The 16,502-nt window shown below is 44.1% G+C and overlaps 1 protein-coding gene across 2 annotated transcripts in view; it reads left to right on the forward strand.

Annotated features, from left to right (window-relative positions):
- Nav1 (neuron navigator 1) overlaps positions 1–13,782 on the forward strand; it is a 260,493-nt gene extending 246,711 nt beyond the window's left edge. For both annotated transcript variants that reach the window (XM_023707932.1, XM_023707940.1), the window contains 7 exons: positions 1,424–1,659; positions 2,771–2,925; positions 3,056–3,127; positions 3,682–3,878; positions 4,549–4,667; positions 9,754–9,951; positions 12,896–13,782. In XM_023707932.1, the coding sequence (XP_023563700.1) occupies positions 1,424–1,659; positions 2,771–2,925; positions 3,056–3,127; positions 3,682–3,878; positions 4,549–4,667; positions 9,754–9,951; positions 12,896–12,991 (1,073 nt within the window). In that variant the 3' untranslated portion in view covers positions 12,992–13,782. The remainder of the gene's footprint in view (positions 1–1,423; positions 1,660–2,770; positions 2,926–3,055; positions 3,128–3,681; positions 3,879–4,548; positions 4,668–9,753; positions 9,952–12,895) is intronic.
- Positions 13,783–16,502: the final 2,720 nt, after the last annotated feature.

Here is a 16,502-nt window from a genome sequence, read left to right on the forward strand (position 1 = left end):
TTTTTTGGCAGAACCAGGGATTGAACTCAGGCCCTTGGGCTTGCCGGGGAAGCACTTATTCCACTGAGCTGTCTCCCCGGCCCTCAAAACTTTTCAAAAGGGCTTTTTGTTCATAATGTATAAGCCTGACTAAAAGCAGCAACCAGCATCCATGCCACAGCCTGAACATTGGACTTCCTTGAAATTTCTTCAGTCAGATTAGCCCATCACCCTTAATTGCAGTCTCTCACGAAGTTTCAGGACATGAGAAAAATGTAGACAAGTTTCTGCCAAAGCATAACACATAAGGTCTCTGATCCATATGCCAATGGAGTCCTTGTTCCCGATAGGTACCTTCTAAGCCTGGTCTTGACCAACTGCATTTCTGTCACCATTCTGGTCTTCTGAGCTCTTCTAGAATCTCTCATCAAGATTGTCTTATACCATTCTAGGGCTGCTTCAAACCTTTCTAGACTTCTTTTGTGCCCCAGTTCCAAAGACTTCTGAACTACATGGTCAAGTATATTATTTTTTTGATGGTGTTCTTTCAGTTTTGAGCCTCCCCACTCCTGGTACCAAAATCTGTCTTAGTTCCTTTCTTTATTGCTGAGACAAAGTGCCCCACACCCACATCTTTAGGAAAGAGAGCTTTATTTTGGGTCATACTTCAGTTCCTGGAGTCTACTGACTCCCAGAACAGATGGCATGGCAGAGGAAAAGCACCTACCAATGGTTTAGTAGCCAGGAAACAGAAAGAGTCAAAGAAGGACCCAGGAAGAGAGATAAAAACTTCCAGATCAAGCCCACAGTTACATCTTCCAACTAACTCCCACCTCCTAACAATAAGACAGTTATAATGCCCCCATAATCTGATCACCTCCCTACCATCATATGAGGCTTTAAGGATGCATCTAGGCTAAGGATATAGCTCAGCTACACAGTGCCTGCCTGGCAAGCTCAAGGTCCTACAGTTTGATTCTTAGTACCAAAAAAAGGGTGGGGGTTTACATCTAGTTATAAACCGTAACAGTCAATCTTCATCTCTTTGGGTAAGGTGGTACGGCATGAGCAAGGGAGAACACCATCAAAAAAATAAATAAAGCAGCATGCATCCATTCAACAAAAACTTATTAGCAAATTATGATATGGTGTTTAAGTAGCATGAGATATAAATGGATGAGGAAGGCAAACCCAGTCCTAAGTCTTGCTCCCAGGGACATTTTTCTTCAGTATGGATTTCTCTATCCATTCACCTCTAGTTTTGAGTATGTCTCTAGAATGAGATCCAGATTTCAAAACTAGGAGTAAGGAAGATTCCCTTGAAACTGTGGGCAAGTGACTAGTTTTCTTCTGTGAGCTTCAGATAAAGAAAAGCTCTTTGGGGGTTCCTTGCCATCTTGGTAGTGATGGCCAAGACTCGGTGCTTTCTGGGGGCTGGGTTCAGGTCTGAAGGAGAAATGCGTGGACAGCCTGGTGTTCGAGACGCTGATCCCCAAGCCAATGATGCAGCACTACATCAGTCTCCTGCTAAAGCACCGTCGTCTTGTGCTCTCGGGCCCCAGCGGTACAGGCAAGACCTACCTGACCAATCGGCTGGCTGAATACTTGGTGGAGCGCTCGGGCCGCGAGGTCACTGAGGGCATCGTCAGCACCTTCAACATGCATCAGCAGTCTTGCAAGGTGGGGGCCTCCTGAGACACCCCCTCCACCCCCACCAGTCCTTGTTCAGGCCTCAGTCTCCCTTGAGCCCTAGCGTGGATGTCTGACTGCCTTCTCATTTCCTTTTTCCTCTCCCCTGCCATGACCTTTCCTCCCTTCTTTGGTTGTCTCTTCCTACCCCTACCCATCCCTATTTCTAGTTTTGTCCCTCCTCTACCCCCAACTTCTTTCCAGACTTTGGCCCTTTATACCCTTCTTCTCTCTAATTTCTTTCTCCACACCTCCTCTTACCCCTGTTAAGCTACTTTCCCCTTAATTGATCACTAAAGAACTACATCCTCCTTGTTTGCACCTCACTCTGCTGACACTGCTAATCCCATCCCTTCTCTGTTTTCTCCCTTTCTTCCTTTCTTTTCAATACTACTCTTTGACCCTTGGCTTTCAGGCAAGAGGAACTCAGAGTTAAATATTGCATTGGAGCCCTGTCCCTATCCCCCATGACATCTATTGGGCATATGCTAATACTTTGGAATTGGTTCAAGTCTTGGTTCTCCTCAGCTGGGGGAAGCACATCCTTTAATGGTAGCTTTTGCTGCCAACCCAGTGAAAAACCATTTATAAAGAGCAGCATATGGGCCCAGCCAGATAGCTCAATGGATTACAGCACCTACTTAAGCAGACACAGAGACCAGGGTTCCATCCCTGGCATGCCATGCTGGCCCTGCCTCTGGGGCCCCTGAGATTAGGCATGGTGGGGTGCACCTGTAATCCCATCCTTTGAGAGGCTGAAAATAGGAAGATCACTATGAGTCCAATCTGTATAATAAGACCCTGCAGACCCTGTACTAAATACATTCCAAAAAAATTTTTTTTTAAAAACCAGCGTGTGTTCCCTACCTATGGTGGCTTGAGGGACCACTGCTTAATAAGGGTGTTTGAGTGCCTCTGGGGCCAGTTTATCAGCGTCGTAATTATTTCTGTAAGCAAATATGTGAATGCAGCAAAGACCCTAGGGAAAGAAAGCAAAGGCCCTAGGGAAATTCCTAACTAGAGCAGAGCTTCTCCAAAATTCCTCTAAGGCTGATGCAGGTGTTGATCCCTGAGTACTGACACCTGGTGTCTTTCATTGCAGGATCTACAGTTGTACCTCTCCAACCTGGCCAACCAGATAGACCGGGAAACAGGGATTGGGGATGTGCCCTTGGTGATTTTATTGGATGACCTGAGTGAAGCAGGCTCCATCAGTGAGCTGGTTAATGGGGCCCTCACCTGCAAGTATCATAAATGGTAAGCTGGGGTTGGGGCCAAACATATCACAGTTTGGATAGAGGGAGAACTCAGGTGTGGTCCAGCTGACAGAGAAAGCAAGGGCTAAGATGCAGATCTAAGTGGATCTTTTTTTCCTTCCTTCCCACAGTCCCTACATTATAGGCACCACCAATCAGCCTGTAAAAATGACACCCAATCATGGCTTGCACCTGAGCTTCAGGTAAGACCTAGGACCCTGGATGAGCCTTCTGACCCCACCCAGGAGTCTATCAACTAGTTAACCCTGGGCTCTGAGAGCAGAGGGGCAACACGTATCAGAAAGAAAAAGAAGAGCCAGAGCCTCTCAGGCTGAGAAGAGAAAGTAGTTACACTTGCATGTTGGTTGTAGGGTGCAAGAGAGAACTTAAGGAAAGGAAAGGAGAGAGGAGGAGGGGTGGGAGAGGGAAAGGAGTTGGAGAGGTGACGGGAGAGGAAGGGACTGCAGGACTAGGGGCTGATAGGACTCTGGCAGGCTGCTGTAAGTGAGATTCCTTGCCTGTCCACCCTTACTGAAGTCAGCGAAGTCAGATAATTATTTGAAGTACATCACTGACTTAAGAACCAGCTCTCCCTATACAGAGCTACTAGCCTGAATTCAATTGTCACCACTAATAATTGAGAAGAAACAAGTAGGCGTAAGTGGGAGGCAAGCAGAAAGGGTGGACTGGCAGTGAATGACCCCTGCCAGTGTCCCCACGGCCACTGTGTCCCAACTCTCCCGATTATTGATGGCAGGATGCTGACCTTCTCCAACAATGTGGAGCCAGCCAACGGCTTCTTGGTGCGTTACCTGCGAAGGAAGTTGGTGGAGTCAGATAGTGACATCAATGCCAACAAGGAAGAACTGCTTCGAGTGCTGGACTGGGTACCCAAGCTGTGGTATCACCTGCACACCTTCCTTGAGAAGCACAGCACCTCAGACTTCCTCATTGGTACTAGGGGCCAGCATCCCCTGGTGGGGGCGGGCAGGAACCAACTTCCCTCTCGTAACCTCACCACTTTGAGAAAGCTCCCTTTGCTTTCTGGAGTCTTCAGCCTGTAAAGGAGTTGCAAGTCTTGTGGCTTCATACTTAAACCACTGATATGCATAATTCAGCTGGCACCTTTCCAGTTTAGGTGAATTGGCTGGATCACCTCAGCCATCTGAAAGCTACCCCCAAGCCTAGTGGCAGCAAGGTCACTTGTAGTCCAAGCCACCTGGAAGCTGAGGTGGGAGGTTCCTTGAGGCCAGCCTGGGCAGCATATTTACATGCCAAGTTATAAAATAAAAATGGAGGAACACTTGCCCAGCATGTGAGAGCTACCCCTCCCTCATTTTTTCCCTACAATTAATGAAACAAAAGAGAAGGTGTGTGTAGGAGGAAACAAGACACTTCCCTTACTTCCTTGTCTTACTTATACATTGCCATGCACAATTTTTGAGACAACCCAGCCATCAGCATCCCCTGGCCTCAAGGACTCTTAAGTCTCCTTTAATAATTAGGATGTCAGAGTCGTCTGCCTGGGATGTCAGAGCCCTCTACTTGGAAATGAAAGAGGGAGGCCTGCACCTGGGGATGTCGGGGTTTCTCAGTCATCTTCAGAGCCCCATCCTTTTCCTAGGCCCTTGCTTCTTTCTGTCCTGTCCAATTGGCATTGAGGACTTCCGGACCTGGTTCATCGACCTGTGGAACAACTCCATCATTCCCTACCTACAGGAAGGAGCCAAGGATGGGATCAAGGTGAGCCCTGCCCTATGACTGCCCTTAAACACCAAGGTCAGGCTGTCCTTCCTAACAAAGCAGCAGCATTTCTTCCACGCATGGCATCACTGGAGTTGGTTAGGCTTTCATTCTGAAAGTGAGGGCAAGGAGCTGGATAGAATGAGCTGCTTTCCTCCCAGCAAGTGACCAACAGCTTCTCTCTCTGCCCTAGTCTAGGCCTTCTGTCTCTGCATCCAATACAGTCTGCTCTGTGGAGTTGAGTACATGACATTTTTTGTTTGGCACCGGGGATCAAACTCAAGACCTTGCACTTGCTAGGCACTCAAGTCACTGAGCTATCTCCCCAGCCCCCAAGTTACTCTGTGGGGTTGAAAGCAAACAGAAAAACAATTGAGCCACAAATTAAGGAAGACCTTTTATAGCCTTAGCTAGTTGCTGACTACAAATAAATAAGGTACGTTGGCCAAAGTTACTTAGACTTTTTCAATGTCTTCATATGTAAAAAAGAGATAAATTCTGCTCTACCTAAATCACAGGGTTGTTTTGAAGACAAAATGAAATATGTCTTCAAAAGTTCAAGCCCAGTCTAGGCAACTCAGCAAGACTGTGTCTCAAAATAATTTTTTTCTTTTCTATAATTTTATTGAGAGACAAATAGCAATGTGATAGTTTCAAATCAAATTGGTATGATAGTTTCAATAATTAACACATTGCATGCTCACTTCCTAGTGGTTATTTGCTATACAAGATACAGACATGATATCCTATTTGCAAACACCATTAGAACAATTCCCTCTATTCATTAAGAGAATGTAACTATATATCTATCCTAACCATTTTGAATACACAGATACAAAATGGACATTCATTTATATATCCCCTTTTTGTTTAGTTCCATCATTTAAATATTATAGGTGTGTAAACTCAGCAAAATATTCTAAAAGAGTCCAGTAATCCATAATAGTACTGGGTCTTCTGCTTGACTGGCAGTGTCAGAAATTGTTGACCTGAGTCCCCTACAGCTCAACATAACACCATGGGATGGTTAAGACCAAGGTAAAGCAAGACCTATGCAACAAGAGTTGTAGCTTTTGGATCTGATAAGGTCAGTCAAATCCTATGAGGATTTATCCTGAGATCTTGTACCTCAGATTGTAGACCCTTTGTCAGTGTTAGCCATGTGGATGAGTCACAGCCATTGCTTGGCCAATGTGCTCCCCATGAAAGCCTGAGAGAATGTTTTCTCTCCATGTCAAAATAATTTTTAAAAGAGACTTAAAGAAAAGAAAAAAGCACAGTAATGGAGCACTTGCCTAGCATGTAGTTCAGGCCCCAGTACCACTGGGAAAAAAAGCAAAAAAAACAAAAAAAATTGTATAAGAGGATGTCATTATTTTTATTCTTATTAATTTTGTTTCTTTGGTTGGTTTTTGTCCTTTTGAGACATGGCTTCAATAAGCAGTTTAGTCTGACCTTGAACTCAGTTCGTACACCAGGCTGGCCTCAAACTCAGTGATCCTCCTGCCTCAGCCTCCAAAGTGCTGAGATTACAGGCATATACACCACCATGCCTGGCCTTCCCCCCTGTTTTTATTTCAGAGTTTTACTATGTATTCCATGCTGGCCTTAACCTTACAATGTAGCCTAGCGTGGCATCAAACTTGCAGTCTTCCTTCCTCAGCCTTCCAAGTGCTAGAATTATAGGCATGCACCACTTCACCTGGCTTCATTCTACTGGACTTCTTTGAGATTAACATTTTTTCTCCCACATATGGGTAAGATCATGTGCTATATGTCTTTCTGTGTCTGGCTTATTTAATTTAACATAACCATCCCCCCAATTCTGTTCATGTTATCACAAATAATAGCATTTCATTCCTTTATGGCTGAGAAGTACGTTCTGTTTGCCTATGTACCACATATTTCATTGCTTCTTCAGTTGATGGAGGTTGATTCCACATCTTGTCTGTTGTGAATATGGGCAATACACATGAGAGTGTGGATGACTCTTCAGCATATTAATTCCATTTCCTTTGGCTGTATTCCCAGTAGAGGAATTTCTGGATTACATAATGTTCTATTTTTTGGTTTTTGAGGAATCTGCCTACTGCTTTTCAAAACTATATTAATTTACATTTGCACCAGCCAGGCATAAGTGTTTGCTTTTCTTTACATCCTCATTAGTATTGTACTTGTCAGGCAGCTACTTATTATCTTTATTCTGTTTTTGTTTTGTTCTGAGACAAGGTCTCACTATGCAGTTCAGGCTGGCCTAGAACTTGTGGTGAACCTCCTGCCTCAGCCTCCCAAGCACCGGGATTACTGGCACATACCACCACACCTGGCTCTTTTAGTCTTTTGGGTAGGAGCCATTCTTATGGGGCAAAGTGATATCTCATTGTTTTGGTCACTAATGATTAGTGATATTGAACATTTTCTCATATACATATTCGCTATTTTTATGTCTTCTTCTGAGAAATGTCTAGTTAAATCTATTGTCTATTTAGATATTTTTTTCAAAGCTTCCTAATTTTTTCACCTGTAAATTAGGGTGCAATGATTGCTAACCTCCATTCCAGCACAAACAAAGTAAGATGCAATGACTGGCCCTAATTGGCCGTGTGTTATGCAAAAAAACAATTTGTTATTACTATAGGTATATCCTGATGATAAATTTCTAGGGATGCTATCAGAGTGATGCCAGGAATCATCCTTTCATTTATAAATTTGTCGCATTTCAAGCAAATACTATATTATTAATAGGTTTCCAATTTTAAAGCATTTTCACACAAATAACATGTTTTCAAAGAATTTAAAAAGTATTACAATTAAATCCTACTTGAAAAGTAAAATTGAAAGGTGATAAAATTGTGTAGCTGGGTTTGGTGGCACACATCTGTACTTCAAGCTGCTTGGGAGGCCAAGGTGGAGGGACTGTGAGTTCAAGGCCCACCTGGACAGCCTAACAAGACCCTGTCTCAGAGAATAAAAAAAAATTGAATGTTAAGTTTTAATTCAACCTGTGTGTCCATCAACAAATGAATGTATAAAGAATGGATAATGTGGTGGCTAGGGAGATAGCTCAGTGGAATAAGTTCTTGCCTGGCAAGTGCAAGGTCCTGAGTTCAATCCCTGGTACCACAAAAAAAAAAAAAAAAAAAAGAATGAATAATGTATGCACCATACCTACTCAGATATCATTGTTCAGCCTTTAAACAAAACCAAAAAAAGAAAGAATATCCTTTGCAACATGAACCAACCTGGGAGACATGATGTTAAGTAAAAACCTGGCTCAGAAAAATCAAATAATGCATAATCTCATTTATATGTGGAATAGAAACAAATACATAGAAGCAGAAGAGAACAGTAGTAACCATGGTCTGGGCAAATAAGAGTTGGAGAGATGTTGATCAAATGATGCTGTATTAGCTTTCTGTTTTGGGACAAAATACCTTATATACATAAATTAAAGGTGAAAAGTTGGCTCATAGTTTCAGAGGTTTGAGTCCATGGTTCGTTGTCTCTAAGGCAGAAACATCATGGCCAGAGGGGATGGTAGAATAAAGCCACACGACTGATAGAATCCAGGAAGCAAACAAAGCAAAGAACCAGAGAGGACAGAGGCAGCAACCAGATATAGTCCCCAGGTTCACACTCCCACAACCTACCTAGCCACACTTACAAGTGTGCTTTACTAATTAATCTCGTAGACATCTCTTGAGCCAATGATATTGACAGTGCAGACTGACCACCACAAGCTGCATGGCTGAGCACACCTAATCCCAGCACTCAGGGAGTGAAAGCAGGAGTATCATGAGTTCAAGGCTAAACTAGGCTACATAACAGGTTTGAGGCCAGCCTGGGTTACATAGTATAAGCCTGTTTTAAGGAACCAAAAAGAAGGGCTGGGGAGATAGCTCAGCAGTCTAAGGGCCTGCCTGTCAAGCAGAAGGATCTGGGTTTGATTTCCCAGTACCGCATGCCATGCCGGTCCTGCCCTGGATGTGCTGTGCTGGCCATCAAAACTGGGAATGGTGGTGCAGCCCTGTAATCCCAGCGTTGGGTAGGCTGACACAGGAGGATCAGTATGAGTCCAAGTAGCAAGACCCTATACCAAATAAATAAATACATAATTTTTTAAAAGACACCAAAAACAAAAAGGGGGAATAAAGGTTAACCATCACAAACACAAAATTTCAGTTAGACAGCAAGAATAAGTTCAAGAAATCTATTGTACAATCAGATAATCAGAGTTAATAGTAATGTATGATATACTTTTTGGAGTGTTCTCACTCCCCAAAAGCAAAAAATAATTATGTGACCTCACATAAATGTATTCATTAGCTCAATTTAACCACTCATTTATACTTCAAAACATCATGTTGTATATCCTAAATATATACAATTTTTTATTTCTAAGTTTTTAAAAATTGAGATAAAAGTTTAGCCAGACACAATGTCACTCTTCCATAATCCTAGCACTTGGCAGGCTGAGGCAGAAGGATCAAGAGTTTAGGGCCAGCCTGGGCTACATAGCAATACCTTATATCAAAAAACAAAGCAAAAATGTTTTGGCAAATAACTCAGCAGATTAAAGCACCTGCAAGCAGGCACAGGAGCCAGGGGTTCGATCCCTGGGCCTGCCGTGCCAGCCCTGCCCCCAGAGCACGCTGAGACAGCAATTGAGACTGGGCATGATGGCACGTGCCTGTAATCCCAGCTTTTGGGAGGCTGTAAACAGGCGGATCACTATGAGTCCAATCTAGTAGTGAGACTCTGAACACCCTGTAGACCCTTTCCTAAAAATAAAAAATTTTTTAAAAAAGCAAAAAAACAGAGAGGGATGGAAAGAGAGGGGAAAGGAGGGAGGAAGGAAAGAAGGAAGGAAACATTTTTAAGTTTTAATACGATCTGTTAGATTATCTTCCAAAATTATTTTACCAGTTTATACAACTTCTTTGTCGGGAAGCTCAGGAATGTTCAACAGGATCAGAACCTCAAATCCTTAGTTTTGCGGAAGTGTGTGTTTTCAGAGAGCATGACTGTTGTGGGAATTCTAAGAGACTGCCTGAACAGCCCTCTAATGCGATCTCCTTCTCTCCAGGTCCATGGACAGAAAGCTGCGTGGGAGGACCCAGTGGAGTGGGTCCGGGACACTCTTCCCTGGCCATCAGCCCAACAAGACCAATCAAAGCTGTACCACCTGCCCCCACCCACTGTGGGTCCTCACAGCATTGCCTCACCTCCAGAGGACAGGACAGTCAAAGACAGCACCCCAAGTTCTCTGGACTCAGACCCTCTGGTGAGTGGAAGCCATTTGAATGTGAAAAGAACATTATAGAACTGAATGCTTCCCAGAGTTTCAGCAAGGTCAGTACCAGAAAGCCAGAGAAGAGCTCTGAATATCAGAATCTTTGACTATAAGTGTTGTGTACCTGAGTCCTAGCTTAAGCTAAGTGATAACATATCCCAGCAAGATGTAGTCTAGTGGGGCTGGAGAGATGGCTCAGTGGTCTAAGGCACCTACTTAGAACAAGCTTGGCAAAGCATCAGGGACCGCGGTTCAATCCCCCAGCACCACATGCCAGCCAGCCCCGCCCCCTGGTGGGCTGAGCTGGCCACACACACACACCCCTCTCTCTCTCTCTCTCTCTCTCTCTCTCTCTCTCTCTCTCTCAAATAAATAAAAATAAAAAAAAAATAAAAAAAAATAAAAGATGTAGTCTAGCACCAATCCCAGTTCCAGGCAGAGGCCATGTGAGAATACTTGGCAAAGAAATAAAGAATAGAAACCACAGTGAGCTGGATATGGTGGCACACACCTGGAATCCTAGCACTCAGGGGGCTGAGGTAGGAGGATCCTTGAGAGTTTGAGACCAGCCTGGGCTACAAAGTGAGCTCCAAGCCAGCCTGAACTGCATACTGAGACCCTGTCTTGAAAAGACAAAGACAAAAATCAAACAACAAAAAAACCCCACACATTCACAATTGCTCTGCTTCCGTCTGTCCTCCGATACTGTCCTGAGAATTTCCCCCGCTAAATGGGTCCAAGGAACTTCTATAGAAAGTAGGTGGGGGCCTGCCCCTTAGCTCAGTTCTTTAAGTGGCTGCTTCAACAAAGCACTCAGGCTTAGGTTGCTGTGGTTCAATCCCCACAGCTCAAGCAGGCCAAACTTGCCCTGAAGGCATTCAGAGCAAAAAAAAAAAAAAGTCCTTATTCCATTGGGGCTGGGGAGATGGCTCAGTAGAATAAGCGCTTCCCTGGCAAGTGCAAGTACCTGAGTTCAATCCCCGGTTCCGCCAAAAAAAAAAGAAAGAAAGTCATTTGACTAGAAACAATTGACATAGGATGCAATTAAAAACTTTAAAAACTCTTTACCCTCTCTGAGAATGAAGAAAATTAAAATGGAAAAATCTCACATTGGTAAAATAACATGTGCAAGCTTGGATTTTCATGCTTTGCTGTGGGAGTGTTCATTACTAAAGTCATTCTAAAAGATTATTTATTTTTTCTTCTTGAAATAGGTCTCAGACATTTCTTTTTTATTTTATAAAAGGATATAAAACAAAATTTCAAAGCAGGGGCCCTGCCAGTTAGCTCAGTTGTTTAAGTACCTGCTGATGCAAATGTAGTGAGGTACAGGATACCATGGTTCAATCCCCACCTCCACCTGCCTTACCAGACCCGCCCTTAAGGCAACCTGAGCAAGCCAAAAAAAAAAAAAAAAAAAAATCAAAACAAAATAAAAGGAGAATAACAGTTGTCAACACATTGCATAATGTTATATTAAAATAGTTACTCAGAGCCAAGATATGGTTATAAAAATTATCTATATGATATTAGCATAGGGCTGGGGAGATAGCTCAGCTGTCTAAGCACCTGCTTGGCAAGCACAAGGACCCGTGTTCAATCCCCAGTAGGGAACGCCATTGCCATCCTCAGAACACTAGGAAAGCCAAGCCACTGAAACCACACACCTGTAATCCCAGTGCTGGTAAGGCTGAGAAAGGATCACTATGAGCTGCATAGCAAGACCCTGTACCAAATAAATAAATAAATGATCAAATGATATTAGCACAAATCTTTCCTTTCCTTTTCTTTTTTTCATTAGATTTTATTGATACATTTTGGATGTACATAAGGATCACATTTAACATAGGGAATTCATACCTGTCATGCCAGGGAGATAGCTCAGTAGAGTAAGTGCTTGCCTGGCAAGCGCAAGATCCTGAGTTCAATCCCTGGTACCACCAAAAAAAAAAAAAAAAAGCTTTTAAATTGGAAGACTAATAATAATCCAGTAGGTAGAAGAAGGTGGAAGGCAGATTTTCTAGAATCAGTCAGGCTTACTTAGCTAAAAAAGAGGGTTCCAAACTTGAAGTATCAAGGGGGAAAAAAAGGTAAGAGAAGGAGCTACCAGGAAAAGTGGCTCATAACTGACCTCGTGGCCACAGTGTGTGGCCCATTCCTGTAATCAGAGCTACCTGAGAGACTGAGGCAGAAGGATCACAAGTTCAAGGTTAGCCCCTCCCTGAAAATAAAAAATCAAAAGAGCTGAGGAGGTGGACCACTCACCGAGCACTTGCCTGGCATTCAGGAGCCCCCAGATTCAACACCCAGTATGGGGATAAGACAGAGAGGGGATAGGAGCTAAATGCACTGAGGTGTGCAGGCTTGACATAGTCTTTGTAGGCTGGAAAGAAATAACTTCATAAAAACATGAAGTCTTGCTGTTGGGTTGTAACCTATTGTGAGAGGGCTTATTAGAGACACAGATGTTCCCACAACACTTATCTCACTATGAAGGGTATGACACCCACTGTCCTTCACTGGAATACAGGCACCATGCAGGCAGAGGCAGTCATGTATGTTGGTGTCCTCCTCCCACACACATCACAGGTAGAACTTTGTGCAGCGGTCATACCCCTGGTGACAATATGCACATGAAGCAATCATCACTGGTATTTTTTTGAGACAGGGTTTTGCTATACAGTTCAGGCTGGCCCTGAACTCATTTTGTACTCAAGCAATCCTCCCACCTCAGCCTTCTGAGTGCTGGGATTATAGGCATGTGCCACCATGCCCAGCTCATCACTGTTTTTCATGAATGACCTGCATTCCAAGCAGTCAGACTTGGAATCACTTTCAAAACAAGCATCAGACCCATGATCTAGGTTTTTGTTTTCCCTCTCTGGCAAGACCCCGTGTCCCAGCTCCCATTAATGTACCTCTTTCCCCTCTCCAGATGGCCATGCTGCTGAAACTTCAGGAGGCTGCCAACTATATTGAGTCTCCAGATCGAGAGACCATCCTGGATCCCAACCTCCAGGCGACACTCTGAGGGTCCAACAGTCACTGTCACCCCAGACAGCAGAAGGTGGCATCTGCTTCGTTAGCTCCTCCTCTCCCCTCTTCTCTCAAAGCACTGACTCTCTGGCCCCGGGAGGAGAACAGGAGGGAGGAGGAAGACAAGAAGAGGCAAGGCTCTTGGTGCTGCACTTTTGAGAACTCCTAGTAGGGATTTGGTGGGGTGGCATTTGGGAACTGTGTCACCTAAATAGATTTACTGGCCTCCTCTCATGACCTTGGGGAAAAGATGATTCTGGGTCTTTTCCTTGTTTTCTTGTTTCAATTACAAACTCCTGGGCTTTCTGAGGAAGGGTTCAGAAGACATCAAAAGACTCCGCAGCAGTTCCTAGCTGATTCTCATGAGCACCTCTGAGACAGTCACAGGAGGGGAAGTCTGAGGAGGCAGGAAGCTTCGCTTGCTGACTTTCTCGCAGCCCCTTCCCAATTCTATCACCACTGCCAACGACTCTTCCCCCAGAGATCTGGCTGGAGCCCAGAAAACAAGCATGTGGTTTTAAAAATGCATAAATCAACCTGTAAATGGTAACAGGCAATGGAAAAGATGAAGCTGGAGAAAGGGGACCCAGTTGCCAAAGTAAAAAAGCAAGCTGCCAGCTCTTGCCTTCTGGATGACAGGGGATGTTGACAAGACGGCTTCTCATATAAGAAGTCACCACATCACAAAAGTAACATTGCAGCCTTTAGAGAAAGACCGGTAGCTCTGTCTTTCTACCTTCTAATTTAACATGCGTGAGAGTCAATAAACCCTACTTTTTTATTTTTTATTTTTTAATTTGTTTCTATTTTTTCTACCATTTGCCTATTTATTTTTCTCTCCCTCTCCCCCATTTCCTTACATGTCCATGAGGTACTTGAGTTGCTTTTTCAGGGGCTACTTTGGCCTTTCCAAGTGGGCTTTCCATGGAGAATCTGATGTCATCTAATTGGTACCAGCTAGACACTTGCCATGCTACTGTCTCTGGCATCGTTCAGGCTTATATAAGATACGAAGTACCAACTCACCAGTAATAGGAGAAGAGGCACTCAGTTCCCTGACTTTCCTTTTGGGAAAACATATGTTCTGCATGGGAGCTCAATGACCAGCCTCTGGCATAGAAGAAGATCTGTTCTGAGGTTCATGATGGACTGGAGGAAACCCAGAGATTGGAAATGCTCCTCTGTCTTGTGGCCCATTCGCCAACTCACTGCACTATTTGGATGGCAGCCACTTCTTTGTCTGACTGAATCAAAATTCCATATCAGCCCTTAACTATGTATTTGTTTTTGGTGGGCGAATATTCATTTATAAGAAACTGAACATCCACGTGATACTCCAAATCTGAATATACAGTTCAAGGAATTTGATTTGGTGGTGAATATCTGCCTTCCACAAACATCCTGCTTCTTACAAAAGTTGTCCTTTTCCTGTGACCCTGAAGGTTGGGCAGTCCATGTTTCTTCTTTAGACAAGTACTTATTGAATATTTGTGTACCAGTCAGTAGATGAAAAACAAGGACAAGACTTGGACCCTGAGATTCATGGTCTGGTAGGAAATGTTGCCATCCATTGTGTGCACACCTCCTTGTTATCTGGACCTTCTGGATCATCTAAGAAATGGAGCTGAAACTCAAAGAGTCAGCTAAAAAGTAGCCTTTGATTAGGTGTCCAGTACCCTGGGGGCAGAAGATCTGGGATCAATTAAAATCTGAAGGACTGTGGAATCTTGCTTGTGTGTAGTGGACAAGTCTATTCCTACCATTTCTGAAAGTCCTGTGGGAGCAGGTTCCAGGCATAACTGCCCAACAGGCTGAATTTTAGTTCTCTCGTGGATCAGGGATATGAGATGAGCCTAGGATTGAGTGTTTGCTCTTCAGATTCCTAAATAGTACAAGACCTTATCAGAATCTTTAAGCTTACTATCTTGGATTGCTCTATCCTACCAACCCAGGAGTAGATAGATCCAAATCTTTGTATCAGAATATTTTCATTTAGATCAACAAGATGGTCTGCACCCCTGGAAAAGCTCTGTAATCTCACCAGATGGCACCCAGGGATGACAGGGTCCTCTGTGCTGGAGACTATAATTGCTCTTGCTGCTAATTCCATGAGCTGTGAAGATCCCCAACCAACTCAACTGTAAATTATGCAATCTGTGCTGAGAAGAGGCTGCTTGTCCACGGATGGTGCTGAAATCACTGCCTTAAGGTCTCTGCTATGCAGAATGAGGAGGCCACAGAGCTGGGTGTTCCAACTTACAAGGCAGGGAACACCAAACGGGCCTACTTTGGGCATAGGCCTCTTCTAAACCCCAGCCTAAGCTCCAGACCCATGGCAAGGCTCAGACTTTTAATTCCACCTTAACCTGATGGTTGAGCCCCTAACTCTGTTTTCTGGTGCTGCCCAGCCAGTGCCTTCTGATGTGGATCTTACTGGCTACTTGAGAAAAAGGAGGGGACAGAACCCCTTTTTCATTCCAATTGCCTCAGATCACAGAAGGTTTCTTGTGTCTCTACTAGTTACTGTGGATACCATCGTGAATCTTTTTGGTTCTTCAGCGGGTTGTTTCTGGAGGCCTCTCGTGCTGTGACTTTTTGTTTCTATTCCTGGGATTCACCACCGTCTACTCTCAGTTCACTGCTGCACTTAGCCCAGGTCACTTAGTTGCTTTCTTCCAGAAGGTGTGTTCCCATCTGGTACAGTGGTAGTGAAGCCTCAGCTTTCTGTCTGGAGCCCAAGACCCTGTTTACAGTTGCACATCTAGGCCTCTCGTGGTGGGGACCGATAGTCTCACAAGGAATCGTGGTTATGTGGCAATTGCAGAAGGTTGAGCCTCCTCATGGTGCTATAATCCCTTGGGGCGCTCATCCAGACTTCTCTGAAGCATAAAAACCAAGCTGCTCCCCCGCTGCCCTAGAATTAATGGCAAGGAACAAATCCATAGCATTGTCTCCTGCCTACACACTTACATCTTGATTGAGACTTCTGGGATCCTGAAGAAAAGAAAAACTGGGTCCTCTAGCTAAATTCTCAACTCCCAAGCACCTTTGGAAGAATCCAGCCTATCCATTTCTGGAAGTTGTGCTATTCCATTCCTCTCCAGCCCCTTGACTTCATCTGTCATCACCAAAGTTGGCTAGTACCGAACATGGTTTAACATTCAACACCAACCAGAAGAGAGAGCCACAGCTGCAGGGGAGTTTCCTTAGCAGAGACCTCTCGTATAGGAAAAAGACCAACAAGATGTGTCCAGTGTATTTGTTTCTCAGTCCCTGCCTAGGCACTAAACATAAAATACTAGGTATTTGCAGGCTAATATGGGACCTGATTGTGTGTGTGTGTGTGTGTGTGTGTGTGAGCGTGCGCGTGTGCGTGTGTGTGGTGTGTGTGTGTGTGTGTGTGTGTGTGTGAGCGTGCGCGTGTTTGTCTGTATATGTGACACAAGAGCACTTTTCTGTTGTTTCCTATCTTCTGAGGCTTCATAGAGTATTTTTTAAAACTCCAT

Source organism: Octodon degus, unplaced genomic scaffold (genome assembly GCF_000260255.1).
Source record: "Octodon degus isolate 3935 unplaced genomic scaffold, OctDeg1.0 scaffold00009, whole genome shotgun sequence".
Lineage (NCBI taxonomy): Eukaryota > Metazoa > Chordata > Mammalia > Rodentia > Octodontidae > Octodon > Octodon degus.